The following is an 18,900-nucleotide window of genomic DNA, read 5'->3' as shown; positions in this document are numbered from 1 at the left end:
AGAAATACAGAACCTCAGTCCCCGTCCCTGGCTTACTAATGAAGAATCTGCATTTTAACAGGATTCCCCGGTAATATGCATTAAAGTTTGAGAGCTCTGGATTAATGTGTCCTGTGACTCGAAATCCTTATTTTTGAGCGATGAGGATGTATACCTCGTCAATGGTAGAAGAAGCTGTCTTGAACTTCCCTTAACTAATGTGCTGAACTGAATGCATTCTCCATTATGCTCTGTGATATGTACTGACTGATGACCCCAGTTGAATGCTTCCGGCACACTGAAAACTCTCTAGAATGCACAGGGGTGGGTGGACCCTTTAACTGAATTCAGTGTTTACCAAGAATCAGCTGTGTTTGGTCCCAAACCTGTTTATACCAGTTGTACTGGGTGATATAATCACACACTTTAAAGAAACTGGAATAGGAGTAGGAAAGATAGTTATTTCTAAGATAAATGCTTTGGAAAGACTCAGTGAAATGAAACATACTCTTTCAAATCAGGGTGATGCAGCTATAAGAAATTGGGAAGGGATTGTAACAAGGCAGAAGGAGTCTACATTTAAATTGTCTCACATATGTCTACGTTTTTATTCTATATTAATGAAACTAAAATTAGACACTAAAAAGTATACTTTATATGTATGATTTATGCAACAAAGAAGATGACAGCTCCAACAGACCCATGCCCAGAAAATATTTTAGGTCTTGACTCTACTTGAAAAAATTAAAAATGAATACCCAATCTTACATTTGAAATCACATGAAATTGACCTTATTTCATAATAAAACATTTATTTTTCAAATGTCCCCCTTTAAAGCTGGACAGCAACATGCAAAAAAAGGAAACTAAACCGCTTAGTAGAGTTTGTGTATACTATTTTTTACACAAAACTACACACAAAACTAAAATCAAAATAGGGTGCCTGGGCGGCTCAGTCGGTTAACCCTAAGACTCTTGTTTCAGTTCAGGTCATGATTTCACGCTCCACGAGTTCAAACCCAATGTCAGACTGCATGCTGACAGCACAGGGCCTGCTTGGGATTCTCTATATATCTCAAAATAAATAAATAAACTTAAAAAAATAAATTCAAAGTGGATTCAAGATGTAAATATGAGACTTGAAACTATAAAAATAATCCTAGAAGAGAACACAGGCAGTAACCTCTTTAGCATCATCCTTAGCAACTTTTTTCTAGATACGCCTCCCGAGGCAAGGGAAACAAAAGCAAAAATAAACTATGGGGATTACATCAGAATCAAAAGCTTCTGTACAGCAAAGGAAACGATCAACAAAACTACAAGGCAACCGATGGAATGGGAGAAGATGTTTGCAAATGGCACACTGGATAAAGGGTTAGTATCCAAAATATTTAAAGAACTTCTAAAACTCAACATCCAAAAAAATAAATCCAATTAAAAAATGGGCGGAAGGGGCGCCTGGGTGGCGCAGTCGGTTAAGCGTCCGACTTCAGCCAGGTCACGATCTCGCGGTCCGTGAGTTCGAGCCCCGCGTCGGGCTCTGGGCTGATGGCTCAGAGCCTGGAGCCTGTTTCCGATTCTGTGTCTCCCTCTCTCTCTGCCCCTCCCCTGTTCATGCTCTGTCTCTCTCTGTCCCAAAAATAAATAAAAACGTTGAAAAAAAAAATTAAAAAAAAAAAAAAAAAAAAAAAAAACCTCTTTAATAAAAAAAAAAATGGGCGGAAGACATGAACAGACATTTCTGCAAAGAAGATAGACAGACCTGAAAAGATGTTCATCATCACTGACCATCAGGGAAATGCAAATCAAAACTACAATGAGATATCCCCCACCTGTCAAAATGACCAAATGCGACAACGCAAGAAACAACAGCTCTTGGCAAGGATGTAGAGAAAAAGGAACCCTCACGCACTGTTGGTGTGGAAAACAGTATGGAGGTTCCTCCAAAAATTAAAAATTGAACTATCCCTCAATCCAGCAATTGCACTCCTGGGTATTTGCACCCCCCTCCCCCCGAAAAAAAACACTAATTCACAGGAATACAGGTATCCCCATGTATTATTTAGATTATGTATATTTAGATTGTGTATGACTATTTATCATAGAGCATTATTTACAATAGCCAAGACACAAAGGCAGCCCAGGTGTCCAGCAGCTGATGAATAAAGATGTGGTTTATATATACAATGGAATATTATTCAGCCATTAAAAAGGAATGAAGTCTTGCCATTTGCAATGACATGGATGGAGCTAGAGAATATAATGCTAAGTGAAATAAGGCAATCATAGAAACACATATAATACCATAGGATTTCACTCAAATGTGGAATTTAAGAACTAAAATGAGCAAAGGGGGAAAAAGACAAATCAAAAAACGGACTTTTTTCTTTAATTTTTTTAGAGGGTTTAAGTTTATTTATTTATTTTGAGGAGGCAGGGAGAGCAGGGCAGGGGCAGAGAGAGAGAGAGAGAGAGAGAGAGAGAGAGAGAGGGAGAATCCCAAGCAGGCTCTGCACTGTCAGCACAGAGCCCGACCTGGGGCTTGCACCCAGAAACCATGAGATCGTGACCTGAGCAGAAATCAAGAGTCAGACGCTTAACCGCCTGGGACACCCAGGTGCCCCAAGATGATAACTTTTAATGACCTAATTGACAGAATTACCATTAAAATAGTTGTAGCCGTTGGTCCTGCTGCGGCTGGACCAGCATGTAGTTGACCGTTGACTCTCAGCAATCCCAGACTAAGCATTGTACAGATGATCTCATTTTGTAAAGTAGGTTTTACCTTTATTTTCCAGATGAAGGAACTGAAGCCTGGCATGATCAAGAAACTCGCCCGAGGGTGCAGAGATAACAGGGTGTTGAGCGATGATTTGAACGCCGGGCTGTCAGATTTCAAAACCCTTGCTTTTATGCACTACATTTCAAAATCTGCTCACTTGGGAGCATTAGAGCTACTTACTGTAAAAATGAGATGTGAACATTTATTTTTGGAATTTGGGTTTTCCTGGTGACTATGAAATTTCACTCAGTGGCTAGAGAATAGAAAGGAACCACTGAGGGGCACCGGGGTGGCTCAGTCGGTTGAGCGGCCGACTTCGGCTCAGGTCATGATCTCACGGTCCGTGAGTTCGAGCCCCGCGTCGGGCTCTGTGCTGACAGCTCAGAGCCTGGAGCCTGTTTCGGATTCTGTGTCTCCCTCTCTCTGACCCTCCACCGTTCGTGCTCTGTCTCTCTCTGTCTCAAAAATAAATAAACGTTAAAAAAAAATTAAAAAAAAAAAAAAAAGAAAGGAACCACTGATATAGAAACTACGTCTACACAGCATGAACCGAAAATTGTTTTTTAGTGTCAGTATGGACCACTGTTTTCCACCCTACTTGCACTTTAGAATGATAGCTGGAACTGTCTGGAAAATATACAGATGCCCAGCATCCCCTCCCTTAAGCCAATTAAATTTAAATTTCACAAGGTGGCTTTCTGAGATTTATTTATTTATTTGTTTATTTTTTATTTTATTTATTTATTTATTTTTTTTGCAGCTCTCTGGGTAGTCTAAGGTACAGCCAAGGTTAAGAACCGGTGATGTAGACACACAGGTTCAGATAACTCAGGCTTAAAAATGAATTTTGAGGAGCACCTGGGTGGCTCAGTCGGTTAAGCATCCGACTGTTGATTTTGTCTCAGGTTATGATCTCGTGGTTAGTGAGTTCGAGCCCCGAGTTGGGCTCTATGTTGACGGAGGCTCTGAGAGCCTGTTTGGGATCTTCTGTCTCTCCCTCTCTCTGTCCCTCCCTTCCCTCCTCTCTCTCTCTCTCAAAATAAATAAATCAATTTTTAAAAATATTTTTAAAAAAGGAAATGGATTTTGATGACTTTTTCCATGTAGCCTGTTATCAGACAAAGATATTAGCCATTCTTTGAATACTCACAGTGTCCCAGACATGTTGCATTGCCCTCAATACCCACCATGTTTGGGGGTTGCCACAAAAGAGTTAAAAGATGAGTATATCATTTTCAGGAATCCCAAATATCAAGCTTGGTGTTTAAAAATGCCTTATTTACCCATAACTTGACCTGGATTGATACAATTTTTTTTTTAGACTAAAAAATCTCTGGAAAACACCCTGAGAAAAACCTTATTTTCCTGGCACAGGAAGAAGATGTTTTAGTAAAATCCTGGCTCTTTTTTTTTTTTTTTTAATCATCCTCCTTTTTCTTTGAGAGAATCAAAATGTTATTTATCTTATAAGCATACTAATATAAACTAAAAGACAATTGACGGAAATTTTTTATTTTTACCAGCTTAGAAAAAGGAAATATTTGGCTGACGCGTGCAATGTAGTCATGTAGATGTCCCCACCCCTCATTTTGTTCACCTGCCTCTTAAGCCAGCTGGAATGAATGATATGTCTTGCTTAATGCAGTAATGTTTCTGAAAAAGTTGGATGAGATTTGAGTTATTAAGTTTGCAAGACTCTCCCACGATTATTCTCCAAAGTTGTACTTAATTAGGGCATTTTTTTGCCCCTTAGGGGCATTTGACAATGTCTGGAGACATATTTGTCACACCCCGGGGAGGGAGTTTGCCACTGGCATCTAGTGGGTAGAACCCAGGGAGGCTGCTAAATGCCCTGCGATGCACAGAACAGCCCCCACAACAAAAAATCATCCAGCCACAATGTCCATAATGCCACTCTAAAGTTATTACTTTTTATCTGTTATGAATTCAGATTTTCCCCCCAGCATTTGGCCTGCTTAAAGCCCTTCTATAAATAACTCTTGTATAAAATGATAGCACATAAATACAACTCCTGTCTCAAATATTCTTTGCTTTTTAAGTAGGGGCTGTGGATCATTTTTCCTCTGTATTTAAAGCATTTCAGTGCCACATATGTATGGTGCAAATAGCAATACAACTTTGACAGTTATAAGGGAGATCAGAGCATCCGAAGTCTTCAGGGGCTAATAAAGGGATGCCTCGCATTGACCTGAAAGAAGGAAGGTGAAGCAGGCTTGGCCTCTTCTTCCTGGGTTCACTAGATGGTCCTATGTATTTTTGATTGATGAAGCATAACTTCCATTTTATAAGCTTAACACGTTTACAGATTTGTTTTGTCATCCCTTGGGGATTTGGGAAATTATCTGGTGTGTGTGTGTGTGTGTGTGTGTGTGTGTGTGTGTGTGAGTCCTTTGTGCTTGATAGCTAGGGTGTCCACCTGTGGGTTGATCAGCTCAGCCTTCTCAGCTAGGAAATGACTCTTATCCATCCCCCTTGTCATGATGAGTGCCATATCTGTGTTTTGTGGTCTTCCCAATCTACCTCAATTGCTTGGTACAACAGTAAGGCACCCAACCCAAGTGGGAACAACCAGAATTCCTCCTCCAGCGTTTTCAAACTCAAAACCAGGAGGGAATGAACCTAGAGGAAACCAGTTGGTCACAGGGGAGGAGAGTGAAGCCAATGGAAGAGAAGGAAAAGCAAAGCCCTGATAACCCCTGCCCTCCTCCCGGCTTGTCCCCCAGTGCTTCCTTTGCTTTTTTGAGAATGCTCTCCAGATCCGTCTTACTTTCTCTTTACTGAAGTCGGTTTGAGTGAAGTTTCTGTGTCTTGGGACCAAGAGAGTCATGACAACACAGTGTCCTTCCTGAAAATGAATTCCTTGAGATCCCTACACACAGACGTCTCCAAGTGAAAATAAAACCACAAACCCCAGAGTGGATCTGTTTGCAGGAGGGGGGTTCTGGTAATTAGCTTAGATTGCAACAAATGGCACACACAGACTGCTGGCTCTGCGTGTGTGCTCTGAGATTGGTGTTTACCCTATTATATTCCAATTTAAGAATGTCATAAAGTTTATCAGGGAGCAAATGGAAACTAGCAAGAACACATACATGAGTGGTGAGAGGCGTGTGCCTTGACATACAGATTTTTTTAGACTTCTAGAGAATTGCTTCCATCGGGTTGATAGCACAGGGGACACAACCATATTCCTCCACTTAAACTTGGTGATGATGGTTGGGTATTTTTAGCAAATGACTTGTCAGCAGAAAGGCTTCATTAGACCCATCAGGGTATCTGCCCGTGAAGAACGAATCCCAAACTGTACTGACAGTTTCCTTGAGCCAAAATGATGGAGCACCTCTGACAAGAGCCATATTGTGCTCCCCATGTGAGGAGCGCGAGGAGCAAAAGAGACAGTTTGATCTTCATTTGGTCAGGTTAATATTGACACAGCTTAGAAAAATCAGAAGTGTGTGTAATGCACACGTACAGCTAGTGCTCTAGAGACTTGACTGGTGGTTTCCATAAATCAGAAAAGGGTACCCAGAGAGGAAGGAAGGTTTCCTGCTTTCTCGAAATATTGTTCGAACTAGATGATTTATTCTTACCAAGAAAAATAAATAAAGCTGTACGTTTTCAAGCTCATGGCTCAAAACAAGCCAATAGGGATTTTTTAAAAAATATCTATACACAATTATGGAAATAATTCGGTTATTATTATCTAGTAGCTGGAGTGTTGCCCAGGTTCCACCATTTCAAAAATAAAGCATGACTAATGAGGGGTTTTTTCCATTATGTGTGGGTCCTGAGTTATTCACTCCCATACAGAAATCTTTATAAAGACACATAAATTGTAACAAAGGGGCTCTTGGGGGGGTGGGTGGGGAACACCAGTGTAGCCCTTTTCCTGCCGAGTCCTTAAATCCATACCGTATCGAAAAGTTTTGATGATTATAGGTCTGCCCTTAAAGACAATGTAAATTAGGCTGAGCTAGTTAATGAGATCGTGACTTATTTGTCTTTAATTGGTTGGGAACCTCCCCACATGCAAGGATCAATTTACTCTTAACTAGTGGTGAGAATCTGCCTAGGACATCTCCTATGTGAAGTATAGTATATAAACATCTCTCTCCAGGGCATCTCTCTGTTGTTGTGATGTTGGTTCTCTTTATGATGGAGACAGTGAGGATGGGGCAGGACTTCAACTTGCTTAATTTCAGGTTGATCTGAAACCGGCCCACTTCTTTTTAAGAAGTTCTTGATTTTAAACCTGTGCTTCCAGATGAACTATTCCCGCCCCCCTCCTCCCCTTCTCTCTCTCTTCATTGATGTGGTTACAGGAGATAATAACTATTTGTCCCATGACATGAAAACAGTAGTTCTCCATTTTCAGCAAACATGTGTCCTCCTTCTATTCTTGAGCTCATTGACCCAAATGATGATCTTACTAGGGTGACTGAAAGACTCTTGGTTTCTCCTCTAATACTTACGATGTGCTTGACCTACATTGAAGCATCTTCAGATTGTTAGCATTATTGTGTCTTTGATGGTTATGCCTTTATAGGAAGACTTTGTTGGAAACGATGGGGCTATTGTAGGTCCTTCTGTTAACCTTAAAAAATAAAAGGGCCGGTTATTTTACTAACAAAAATGGGTTTATTCGGGAATAGCAGAGAATTGCAATCCAGGTCAGGCAAGCTATGGCAAACCTTACGTAAATCAGCAGAACAAAGGAGAGGAGCACTCTCTTAGAGAGGAAAGGGGGGAGTCAGGAAGGCTGTTTGCCATAAACAAAAAGTCCATTGGAGTAAACTGGGAGTTCCAAGTATTGTGGCTTTTCATTGGCTGAGTTGTGACAGGCTGTCATTGGCTGGGCTTTTGCGGGGTGAGGAATGGAAGGAAGGAAGGCAAGCTTTCTTCCTGCTGGAGTAGTAAAGTAGTGTTTATGTGCAAACTCCATCTATTCCTGTTGGGTCTCCAGGTAATAGTAAGTTATAGAGTGTGAGAGCTTCCCCCGCTGCCCCCCTGACCTCATTCTAAATTGAGACTTCCTTTGTTAACGTTCACATTTCCTATTAAGACACCCATTCCCTCTTGGTCAAAAATTACCTCTTGTGTCTCCCCATCCACCTCCTGCAACCCTAATTCCTGGTTTCTCTGGGTCTTTGAGCCGACAAAAAGTAATGTTGGGAGCATCCTTAGATAGTGAGTGTTTACATCCTGAATGTAAACTGAGATTCTTCCATTGTGTGTCAAAGCTCTAAAGGAAGAAAAACTACATGAGGGTGATTCTGGGTTACCGGTGACCATGCCAGTTCTGTTTTTTATGTTTTCTGTGTATGTATGCATGCCCAACTTCTTAAAAGTACACATTGCTGCAGGAATATCACAGCTTTCCTCTTCATAGCACTTTCTTTGGGCAAGTTTTCAATTTTAGGCTCATACATATAGTTAATGGTCAGCTACACTTATATTTTATAGAGTAGATGAAAACTGGGTTGGTCATAAAGCATGATAATATTGAATTATCAAAAAATGTAAGCAGTTCATTATTATTAGCACAGGTTAAAACCAAGGATGTGGCTTGCTTGTATATTGGAACAAAGGTGAATCAATACTAAATAGTCATGGCAAAAAAAAAAAATGTTTTTTATTAAATTAAAAGCAGAATTCATTAGTAGTATCTTTGGTGATGAAGAATTTTCTTTCAAGAATAATTTAGAGGTTAGAACATGGGTTCGAGCCCCATTTTTCACACAGATGAGCTGTATGACATTGGTTTCTTCACTTCTCGAAGCCTCTATTTTCTCAGTGCTCAACAAGATGATGTTACCCACCTCATCAGGCATCTTAAAGTTTAAATGAGATTTGGGGCGTTTGGGTGGCTCAGTCGGTAGAGCGACTGACTCTTGATTTCGGCCCATGTCATGATTCCAGGGTCCTGGGATCGAGCTCTGCATTGGGCTCCGTGCTGATCTTGGATCCTGCTTGAGATTCTTTTTCTCTCCCTCTGCCCCTCCCCCCCACTCACGTTCTCTCTCTCTCTCTCTCTCTAAATTAAATAATTTTAAAAAATAAAGTTTAAATGAGATGATGCAAAGCCTGTGCTTAATGCAGACTCAGAGCTTGATTAAATTATGGAAGGCAATATACTACTGGTTTAAATGAAAATCATATTGATATATGTCTATTACATACTCATTTATATAATATAGTATTTTTAATTTTCATAAAATCTTTTCACAATAGAGTGCTCTCTCTAGCTACGAAGTATTATGTACTGCCTGACTCTGTTTTCAAAACATGATGTATAATTTAGTTTTAATAGACTCAGTGAAGTTTTTACTGCTAAAATGCCTTGGCTAGCTTATAAAAATAAGAACAATAGAGTTTTGGGTTTTTTTTTAAATGACATCTGGTAAAAACATGGGAAATATCTTTGCTTACCAATTAAAGAGTGTATGAAAAACAGAATAAATAAAATCTCTTAATTTATGCATTTTGTGTTCTCATAAATCATTTTCCTGTCAAAATTATCAGACTTTATTATTGCTGAATATTTTAAACATCATAATGGAATTTTGGTAGCATAAATCATAAAGCTTTCCGTTAGAACATTTGTGTACACACCTCAGCATTTTTCGTATATCTTGATGAAAAAAAAAATAGTTTTCAGTCTAGAAATAAACCCATGCAGAGTATAAATGTCAAACTATACTCTTAAATTTCAGTAACTCAGCAATCCATGCTGGTCACTGCACTTTGCAAGGTAGTTATGCATTGTCAAACTATGTTTCTAAGACTCACTATTGCCAAAAAAATGAAGCTGTACAATCTTGTGGTTTAATCTTGGTGATGATCTTTATCCTACCCGCCAGTAAGACCTACTCACTTGTTTTTTCTATTTCCTACAAGAAGAAAAGAATCTCGAACGTAATGAATCCTGGAATAGCTGGTCCATGACATTAGAAAAAATTTATTTCATTTAGTAAAAGCCTTCTCAATATATTTCATTTATAATTTGTAAGAAAGACCACCATTTTTGGATTATGTGTATGGTCCCGAATGTTGGACCGAAATAGAAAGTATCAGCATAAGGAGTCAAATCTACTGAAGGGCACGTGGCACTTGGAGGTTAAACAGTGGCCACGAGGGAGCAGGCTGTACCCATGGTGACTTCGCAGGAGGAAAAAATCACCATACAATTTTTTGATGCCTTAAAAGCTATTATTTGTGTATTGGCAAACAGAAGCTCCTTCACTGAGTGTAACTTGCAATCAAAGATAAAGATTTCTGGGGCCCCTGGGTGGCTCAGTCGGGTAAGTGTCAGACTCCTGATCCTAGTTCAGGTCATGGTCTAGTTCCTGGGATCGAGCCCCACGTGGGGCTCTGTGCTGACAGTGCAGATGGAACCTGCTTGGGATTTTGTCTCTCCCTCTCTCTCTACCCCTACCCTGCTCGTGTGCTCCCTCTCTCAAAATAAATAAACATAAAAAAAAAAAAGATAAAGATTTTGTTAATGAGATAATCACTGTTTACCCATTCTTTGATCTTATATCATTTTTATTTTTTAATTTTTTATGTTTATGCATTTATTTCTTTTTTTGGTTTTGACACTATTTGCTTTATTTTTTTATTTTTATTTTTTTTTTGAAATTTACAGCCAAGTTAGTTAACACACAGTGTGACAATGATTTCAGGAATAGAATTTAGTGATTCATCACTTACATACGACACCCAGTGCTCATTACAACAAGTGTCCTCCTTAAGGCCCATCACGCATTTAGCCCATCCCCCCGCCCACCCAACAGCCCTCCAGCAACCCTCAGTGTCTTCTCTGTATTTAGGAGTCTCTTATGGTTTGTCTCCCTCCCTGTTTTTATATTATTTTTGCTTCCCTTCCTTTATGTTCATCTGTTTTGTATCTTAAATTCCTCAGATGAGTGAAGTTATATGATGTTTGTCTTTTTCTGACTTATTTCGCCTACCATAATACCCTCTAGTTCCATTCACATTGTTGCAAATGGCAAGATTTCATTCTTTGTGATTGCTGAGTAGTATTCCTTTGTATTTATACACCACATCTTCTTTATCCACTTTTCAGTCAAGGACATTTGAGCTCTTTGCTTCACACTTAACTTTGTGTATCTTCCTCTATTCCCTCACCTTTAAAACTTTTTCACGTGAGTCACTTAAGCAACTTAAAAATGTGTGTGATTATCATTCGAAAGTTCACATGTATTATAAAGGATACAAGGCAAGAATTTTTTTTTTAATTTTTTTAATGTTTATTTATTTTGGAGAGAGAGAGAGGGAGACACAGAATCCAAACAAGTTCCAGGCTCTGAGCTGTTAGCACAGAGCCCAACGCAGGGCACGAATTTACGACCATGAGATCATGACCTGGACTGAAGTCAGACACTTAACTTACTGAGCCACCCACGTGCCCCAAGGCAAGAAATTTTAATAGGAATAGTCAGTTCTCATACCAAAATGTATAAAATACTTTCTGTGAGTCAGATCAATTTTGTGAATCCTCCAAATGACCTTTTGATAGTTTAAAAACCAGGAACGGAAAGAGACCTAGCTTTTCTGCTACATGCTAGGCACTGGGCCAGCTCTTTGATTCTTATTCTTAATTCTTTTTTTTTTTAAGTTTATTTATTTGAGAGAGAGAGAGAACGTGCACATGTGAGCAGGGGAGGGGCAGAGAGAGAGAGAGAATCCCATGCAGGCTCCGCTCTGTAAGAGCAGAGCCTAATTCAGGGCTCGATTTCATGACCATGAGACCATGACCTGAGCCAAAACCAAAAGTGGCTCTTAAATACAGAGAACAAACTGGGGGTGGATGGAAGGGTGGGGGAGAGGGGAAAGTGGGTGATGGGCATTGAGGAGGGCACTTGTTGGGATGAGCACTGGGTGCTGTATGTAAGCCAATTTGACAGTAAATTATATTAAAAAAATAAAGTTCATTAGGGCATGTATAAAAAAAAACAAAAACGGAAGTAGGATGCTTAACCGACTGAGCCATGCAGATGCCCTAGGTTCATGTTCTTAATTCTCACACCAGCTCAATGACATGGGGGTTTACAAATGAAGAAACTAAAGCTTGGAGAAGTGAACAAAGTAAACGCACTCACTCACTACTGATGAATAGTGGAGAGAGTGTCAGCTCATGTCTGGTGACTCCGGAGCCTTTACTGGTATCTTTGGAGGGAACACTCTGAAATAACAGAGACACAGACAGATTTTAATTGGGCTATTGGCTAAATTATGACAGCTTTCACATCAGGGTGTCTTAATATCCATCGTATATTAGATTTCAATATGCGTGATTTGAATGCATAGAGAAATGACATTCTATTTTGATATGTTACAGAAATTATTTTCTGCTTTTACACTCTTGAGTGTTTTCTTGTGTCATTAAGTATTCTTTGATAGCATGATTTTGAATAGCAGCATACTATTCTTTTGTGTGACTCTTTCATAATTAATTTAACCATTTCTCTATTGTTGAACATTTAGGTCATTTCAAAGTTTCAGTTAGTAAGGTAATGATCCAGTGAATAGCATTGTCCACAAACCTTTTGTGTGTATATCTGATTATTTCTTTAGAATATATTTCTGGGGCACCTGGGTGATTCAGTCAGTTGAGCGTCCGACTTCAGCTCAGGTCACGACCTTGTGGTTCGTGAGTTCGAGCCCGCGTCGGGCTCTTTGCTGACAGCTCGGAGGCTGGAGCCTGCTTTGGATTCTGTGTCTCCCTCTCTCTCTGCCCCACCCCCATTTGTGCTCTGTCTCCCTCTGTCTCTCAAAAATAAATAAATGTAAAAAAAAAATAAAAAAATAAAAAAGAATATATTTCCAATAGTATATGAGAATGCCCCTTTGGAACTATTTACCAATAATGAGAAAAGAGAAGATGAAATATTTTATTATCAAAAGATTTCTTTGATTCTCAATGAGTTCAGATATCTATTGGCATTTGTATTTCAATTGTGAATGTCTTATGTCCAGTTGTTTTTCTATGGCCATGTTTACTTTTTCTCACTGATTTATAATAACTCAATTTTGAGGACAATAAAACTATCTCCTCCCCGTTTAAAAAACGATAGTAAATAATAATAATTGCATTGAGAAACTTTTGAGTGGCATTTAAGCAGAGAAGTGTCGTGATTCTGTTTACATTAAAAAAAATTTTTTTTAATGTTTATTTTTGAGAGAGACAGAACATGAGCAAGGGAGGGGCAGAGAGAGAGAGAGAGAGACAGACAGACAGACAGACAGAATATGAAGCAGGCTCCAGGTTCTGAGCTGCCAGCACAGAGACTGATGTGGGGTTTGAACTCACGGACCACAAGATCATGACCGGAGCCGAAATTGGTCGCTTAACTGACTGAGCCACCCACGCAACCCTCTGTTTACATTTTTAAAAGCTCCCTTTTGATGCCGCACGAAGGACTGATTCTCAGTAATTGGGTGCATGGTGGGGCCATTTAATGATATGGAGGAAACTGGGATGGAGGTAGGTTTCATTTTATTTGAGACGCTTATTAGACATTTACGTGGAAATACCATGTGGATCGACAAGGGTGGAGTTCAGGTGGATGAAGCTTGTTGTCACTGGCAGACGGGTGGTTTGAAAACCATGCAGCTGGATGAGATCCCCAAAGAGAACGTAGAGATAAAGAAGAGAAAGAGGTGTGGAAACACAGTCTGAGGCATGAACATTTAGAGGTTGAAAAAGACGAGGAGCCAGCAAAGGTGACAGAGGAGTAGCGAGGCGCTGGGAGAAGACCGAGGAGAATGTGAGGGCGGGAGAGTAAAGGAGTGAAGTGTTTCAAGAAGGAAGGAGGATCAACCTCGTGGAATTCCTCAGAGAAGTCGTATAGAGTCGGAACAGGAAGCCGACTTTCGGATTTTGTACCTTGGAAGCGATTGGTACTTTTGAGAAGAGCGGTTTCAAGGGAATGATGGAGGCAGAAACCCGACAGCGGGATCCAGGAGACAACAGAAGGTAGGAATACAGGAGCAATGTAACAAGAGTGAGTTTTTCTCTCTCAAGGAATATCCACATTTAAGTACTCGGGTGTTTCCTGAACATGACTTGGATCACCTTTATTTCACATCATGCACTCTAGCTATCAGCATGGAGCATGAACACTGAATTTTTCAGAGCGATGGAAAAAGCTAAATCAGGGTTTTGGGAGGGAATGGGATTTTCCACTGAGTTTGTCTGCAAACTTTCAACCACAAACATAGTCAATCTCTTGGACACTTTCACCGTCACTCTCTCGGTTGTCATGTTACAGGAGAGCCGTGGCATTTCTGTCTTCCTGTGCTTGGTCTTCGGGAACAACAACCTCACCCTAGCTCTTGGCTGGGAAATAATAAAGCCTTTTTCTCCCCACATTTCGTGGTCTTCCTACTCATTCCCAAACTGGAAAACACTCGGGCAAAAGGACTCACGCCCTCTAAAAATGTTTAATGATCGAATCTTTGGACCCATGAGTGGCAAAGATGATGAGAAGGAGGGCTTCTCCTTGTCCCTAGCTGATGTACTGGAATAGGCTGGGTTTTTGCCAGTCAGTTTCCAGCCTTAATGATTAGTAAAGAACCTTTGTAAATTCCATGTTGCAGTCTCAGGCTGGGGGTCATACTGCAAATGTGGGAGGTCGTGTGGTGGGGCGCGGGTGGTAAGTTAAGGTAGGAGCTCTTTATTTTCTAAACCTTTGGCAAACCGAGTGAGCTATACCTACGTACATGTATATAATTTTAACTTAAGGTGGAGGAGACATTTTGGAGACATTTGAGCCGATTAACAAATAGTATTTGTATACATGTAACTAAAACAGTAATTTATCAGGTAGAAGGCAGATGGGGGGGGAACAAAATGCCAACCTGTATCTACAGTTGGGTTGTGTTGATGATAAAGTGCTATTTATTCAGGGCCAGCCTAGCTTGTCAGCAACATAAGAGCCGTCACAGCACATGACTCCCTGCGTAGCTAGAAGACAATCATAAATTATCTCCTATGCAAACAGCACCGGCATAAAAGCAGAACAGATTCTGCCTCCCAGATTCCCAAGGATTCTCCCTCATTCCCTCGTTTGATTCTGTTTTAAACCCAATCCTCCTGACATCCTAACGCCAGGAAGATCCTCTCTGGTTTGGACAGTTCTATGAGGGTAGGTAGGACACAGTCGTTGATGATCTCTGTTCTGGAGATACTGTAACATGCAACGTGCCTAAGGGAGTCTCATAAATCTTTGCTTTATTTTTTTTTTCAATCCTTGATCGTATGGGTTTGGGGGCCACCCAGAGGAAAACTGGGAGAGTGTCACCCCACGGAGCTTGATCCTAAGAACCTCTTGAGGTACATAATGAAAATAGAGGATCTGAGACCCAATACTGGACCCAATAAATAAGAACTTGCCACAAAGTGGCTCAGAAATACACCCCTCTTCCTGGGGTGACTTTTATGTTGAAAGTGGTGTGAGGAACCAGGAGCTGATGGTGTGAGTTAGTAAAAGTCCCAGTAAAATGACAACGTTGAAAGGATCCAAAGATAGATTCTCATAGGAAACGGTATCGGTGAACAAATGCCTCCCTTCTTGAAATTGCTTTTCCATTTCCGATGTACGTTTGAATCCCCCAGGATTTTTTGGAAAATGCAGTTTCTGTTTCAGTAAGTCTGGGGGATGGCCCGAGCCTCTGCATTTTAACAAGATGCTGGTGTTGACAATGCTGTTGGACTTGAGTCCAACAAGATCCCAAAGCCGTCATTTTCACACAGAAGAGTCCAAACAGATTGAAGCTCAGCCAACAGTTTTGAATAGCAAATGTTCCACAAGTATGGCTTTGAATAATGCTGAATGTAATGAATCCTAATCTTGTGCTCGGATACCGGTAAAACCTGCCTTCTTTTGTTCAAATGACCTAGCTGGGAGTCTTGTGACAGTTGTTAGGAAATGTGAAAATCTCTTCGAAATGTTGGACCTTCTTTCAAGGGTTTATAACTGCATATGGGGGATTGTATGTACACAGTGAAAAAAATATTTTGAAAGGAAAATTGTTGAGCTTTTTGGCCAAAGCCTTCAGTCTGGAGGATGTAGGAGGGGGCAGAGACAGAGGAAGAGAGAGAGAATCCCAAGCAGGCTCCCTGCTGTCAGCGCGGAACTCACAAACCGGGAGATCATGACCTGAGTCGAAATCAAGAGTCAGCTGCTTAACTGACTGAGCCACCCAGGCACCCCGATGTCTGCTTTTATAATTCTTGATGGCAGAAAGCTCAGTGCGGAGGTTGTCTTGAGGGATAATGATGATCTGAAATAATTTCATCTATTGAATGTACATGGTGTATAATAGGAGGCGCAACTTTAAAAAATATCTTAAATATTTACTTCTATTGTGAGTGAGTGGACTTTTTTTAAGTTTCTGTTTAAAGACTGTTATCATGACACTTGGACAATAAATAAAAAGCATGGAAACTGACACTATGCTTTTGGATACCCATGTTTCCAAAAGCTATTGTATTTGAACATCATGAATTTCATTACCCAGTCGGTACAATAGATCCTTAGTGTTCGGCAACAATATATCCTGAGAGCTTTGTGAGTTCCCCTGTGCAATGCTTTGTGACCAAAAAGTGAAATGGTCTGGTGAGATGCCTAGAGAGCCGGCTGCCACAGAAGGAGACAACAAACATTCCTTGAGGTGCGGACGCTGGTGACGGGCTGGGCCAGCACATCTGGCAGGTGTCTCATGTGGCCTCTCAGGGGCCTCAGAGACCTTGAGATTCAACTCAGCAGAATTACAGATTACATGCGCTATAGATATTCTAAGCGGCTGGTAAATAATCTGAGGCACAAATATGAAATCCACTACTTTCGAGAAGCTACCACAAACAAACAGTAATCTGGGCGCGGAAAATACTTGCACCTACGTGCGGTGCCCTGCCTAGCTCTCCCTAAGTGGCTGAGGAGGGGGTGCCTGGCTCTTTCACTTCTGATGCTACGTACTTCTGCATTGCTTTGATACTTTGCCAGTGGCTTGCATAGTGCTGATGACTTTTGTAACAGAACAGAAATCAACAGAGTCCTTTGTATCTCTTGAGTGCACGTGGTGGTGATTTTCACTGAGGAGGGCAACAGACTGTATATGATGATCGAATATATATGCTGGATAGAGGTTTATGTAGCAAAGGCAGATTTTGTGGGTAAGTCTCTCCAGTCGTTCAAAAACATTTTTCTGAGCAGCTCGTATGTGCCAGGCATTATGCCTAACCGACGGTCTTTACTGCTCTTCTTTAAGAAAGAGAGACGACTCTGCCAACAAAGTGGTTGTCACTGCAGTTCATAAACCTCAAAGAGACGGGCACATTTTTTTTTTTCAACGTTTATTCATTTTTGGGACAGAGAGAGACAGAGCATGAACGGGGGAGGGGCAGAGAGAGAGGGAGACACAGAATCGGAAACAGGCTCCAGACTCTGAGCCATCAGCCCAGAGCCTGATGCGGGGCTCGAACTCACGGACCGCGAGATCGTGACCTGGCTGAAGTCGGACGCCTAACCGACTGCGCCACCCAGGCGCCCCGAGACGGGCACATTTTTGAAGGTGATGTGAGCCACAGGTCTGGGTGCTCTGTAGCACCATTATTCATTCCTTTTCTACAATTATTCATTCCTTCTTAGCTGCCTCTTAGAGCAAGAAGATGTGACGTCAGAGTCCTTCCATAAATCTCCCAGACTTCTACCCTGGAATAAAAAGCATACCATTAACTCAGCTAGATTCATCCTTAGGGATTCTTCTTGGCGTTGTAATAATCATTGGGAAACAAGGAACAATAAAGAACAACAACTTCCTCCTATTTTTCTAGGGATAGGTTGTAGTAACAGTCAGCAGCCTTTCCTACATCCTAGGAACAATACAAGGAAAAGTAGTTTTTACAAAGTTAACATTCAAAGAAATATTTTAGGGCAAAAAAACCCCTGTTAAGATATTTGTTCCTTGTCTAAACTACCTTAATAAGGGCCAAGACTCCTTCCTTTCCCGGGTTAGGAAAACAAACAAGCAAAGGTCATTTTAAGCCCGAGCACGAGAGTTTGCAAGCTTGTGTGTCCATCTTGCTCGCGTCTGATAATGAATATCTGTCACGAAATGTCGCGACGCCGGACAGATTGGTGGCACAACTCCCCAAAGCCAGGCAGTTGGCATTAATGTCACATTGCCTGTTGTTGTTTCAGAACTGTATGTTTCACAGCAATATCAGCAGCGACTTGAAAGCATTTGCAGACAAGTTCGGTTTTGACGTCCTCATCCTCCTGGCCAGCTACCTGTCGGAGGAAGAGCAGCCGAGACGACAGATTGCCGTGTACTCCCAGAACCTCGAGTTGTGCAGTCAGGTAAGGACCTTCTTCGCTCGGGCCCATTTCACTGCTTCCTAACCTGGTGGCTGTCACAACACGCGGCGGAACGTGGGAACGCACTGGTGGCCCAGAGAAACGGACCCAAGAGATAAGGCCCTGGAGTGGGAGTTTTAAGAAATGTTGGGGGTAGGGGCGCCTGGGTGGCTCAGTTGGTTGAGCGTCAGACGTCGGCTTAGGTTGTGATCTCACGGTTCGTGAGTTTGAGCCCCATATTGAGCCACGTGCTGTCAGCATAGAGCCCGCTTCGGATTCTCTGACCCCTCTCTCTCGCCCCCTTCCCCGCTCACCCTGTCTCTCTCAAAAATAAATAAACATTGAAAAATAAAACAAAATAAAACAAAATACTATCAAAGAACATGAAAGAAATGTTGGGGGTATTTTGCACATTGGGCCGCTGACTGATAAAAATGTTTCATTTGTAATGCTTTCCTTCAGAGTTTTAGTTTTTAGTTTTATTGCTATCTTACCAAAAAAAAAAAAATCGCCTAATTAAAATCGGCAGTGAGATAAATATCGGCCCTTTTTAAAAAATTGCGATGTAATGGAAACACAACATTGTATTAGTGTCTGGGGTACGACATAACGATTCGATATTTGTGTATATTCTGAAGTGACCACCACAGGAAGTCTAGTTAACATGCATTGCCATACACAGTTACAAAAAAAGTTTTTGTGTGAGGAGGACTTTTAAAATCTCCTCTTTTAGCA

The 18,900-nt window shown here is 41.0% G+C and overlaps 1 protein-coding gene across 9 annotated transcripts in view; it reads left to right on the top strand.

Moving 5' to 3' along the window:
* The window catches only part of PRUNE2 (prune homolog 2 with BCH domain), a 273,396-nt gene that overhangs the window by 164,377 nt on the left and 90,119 nt on the right, over nt 1-18,900 (top strand). For all 9 annotated transcript variants that reach the window (XM_045469601.1, XM_045469602.1, XM_045469605.1 and 6 more), the window contains one exon: nt 18,010-18,168. In XM_045469601.1, coding sequence (XP_045325557.1) covers nt 18,010-18,168 — 159 coding nt within the window. The remainder of the gene's footprint in view (nt 1-18,009; nt 18,169-18,900) is intronic.

This window comes from Leopardus geoffroyi, chromosome D4 (assembly GCF_018350155.1).
Source record: "Leopardus geoffroyi isolate Oge1 chromosome D4, O.geoffroyi_Oge1_pat1.0, whole genome shotgun sequence".
Lineage (NCBI taxonomy): Eukaryota > Metazoa > Chordata > Mammalia > Carnivora > Felidae > Leopardus > Leopardus geoffroyi.
This window is presented reverse-complemented; position numbering and strand designations above follow the sequence as displayed.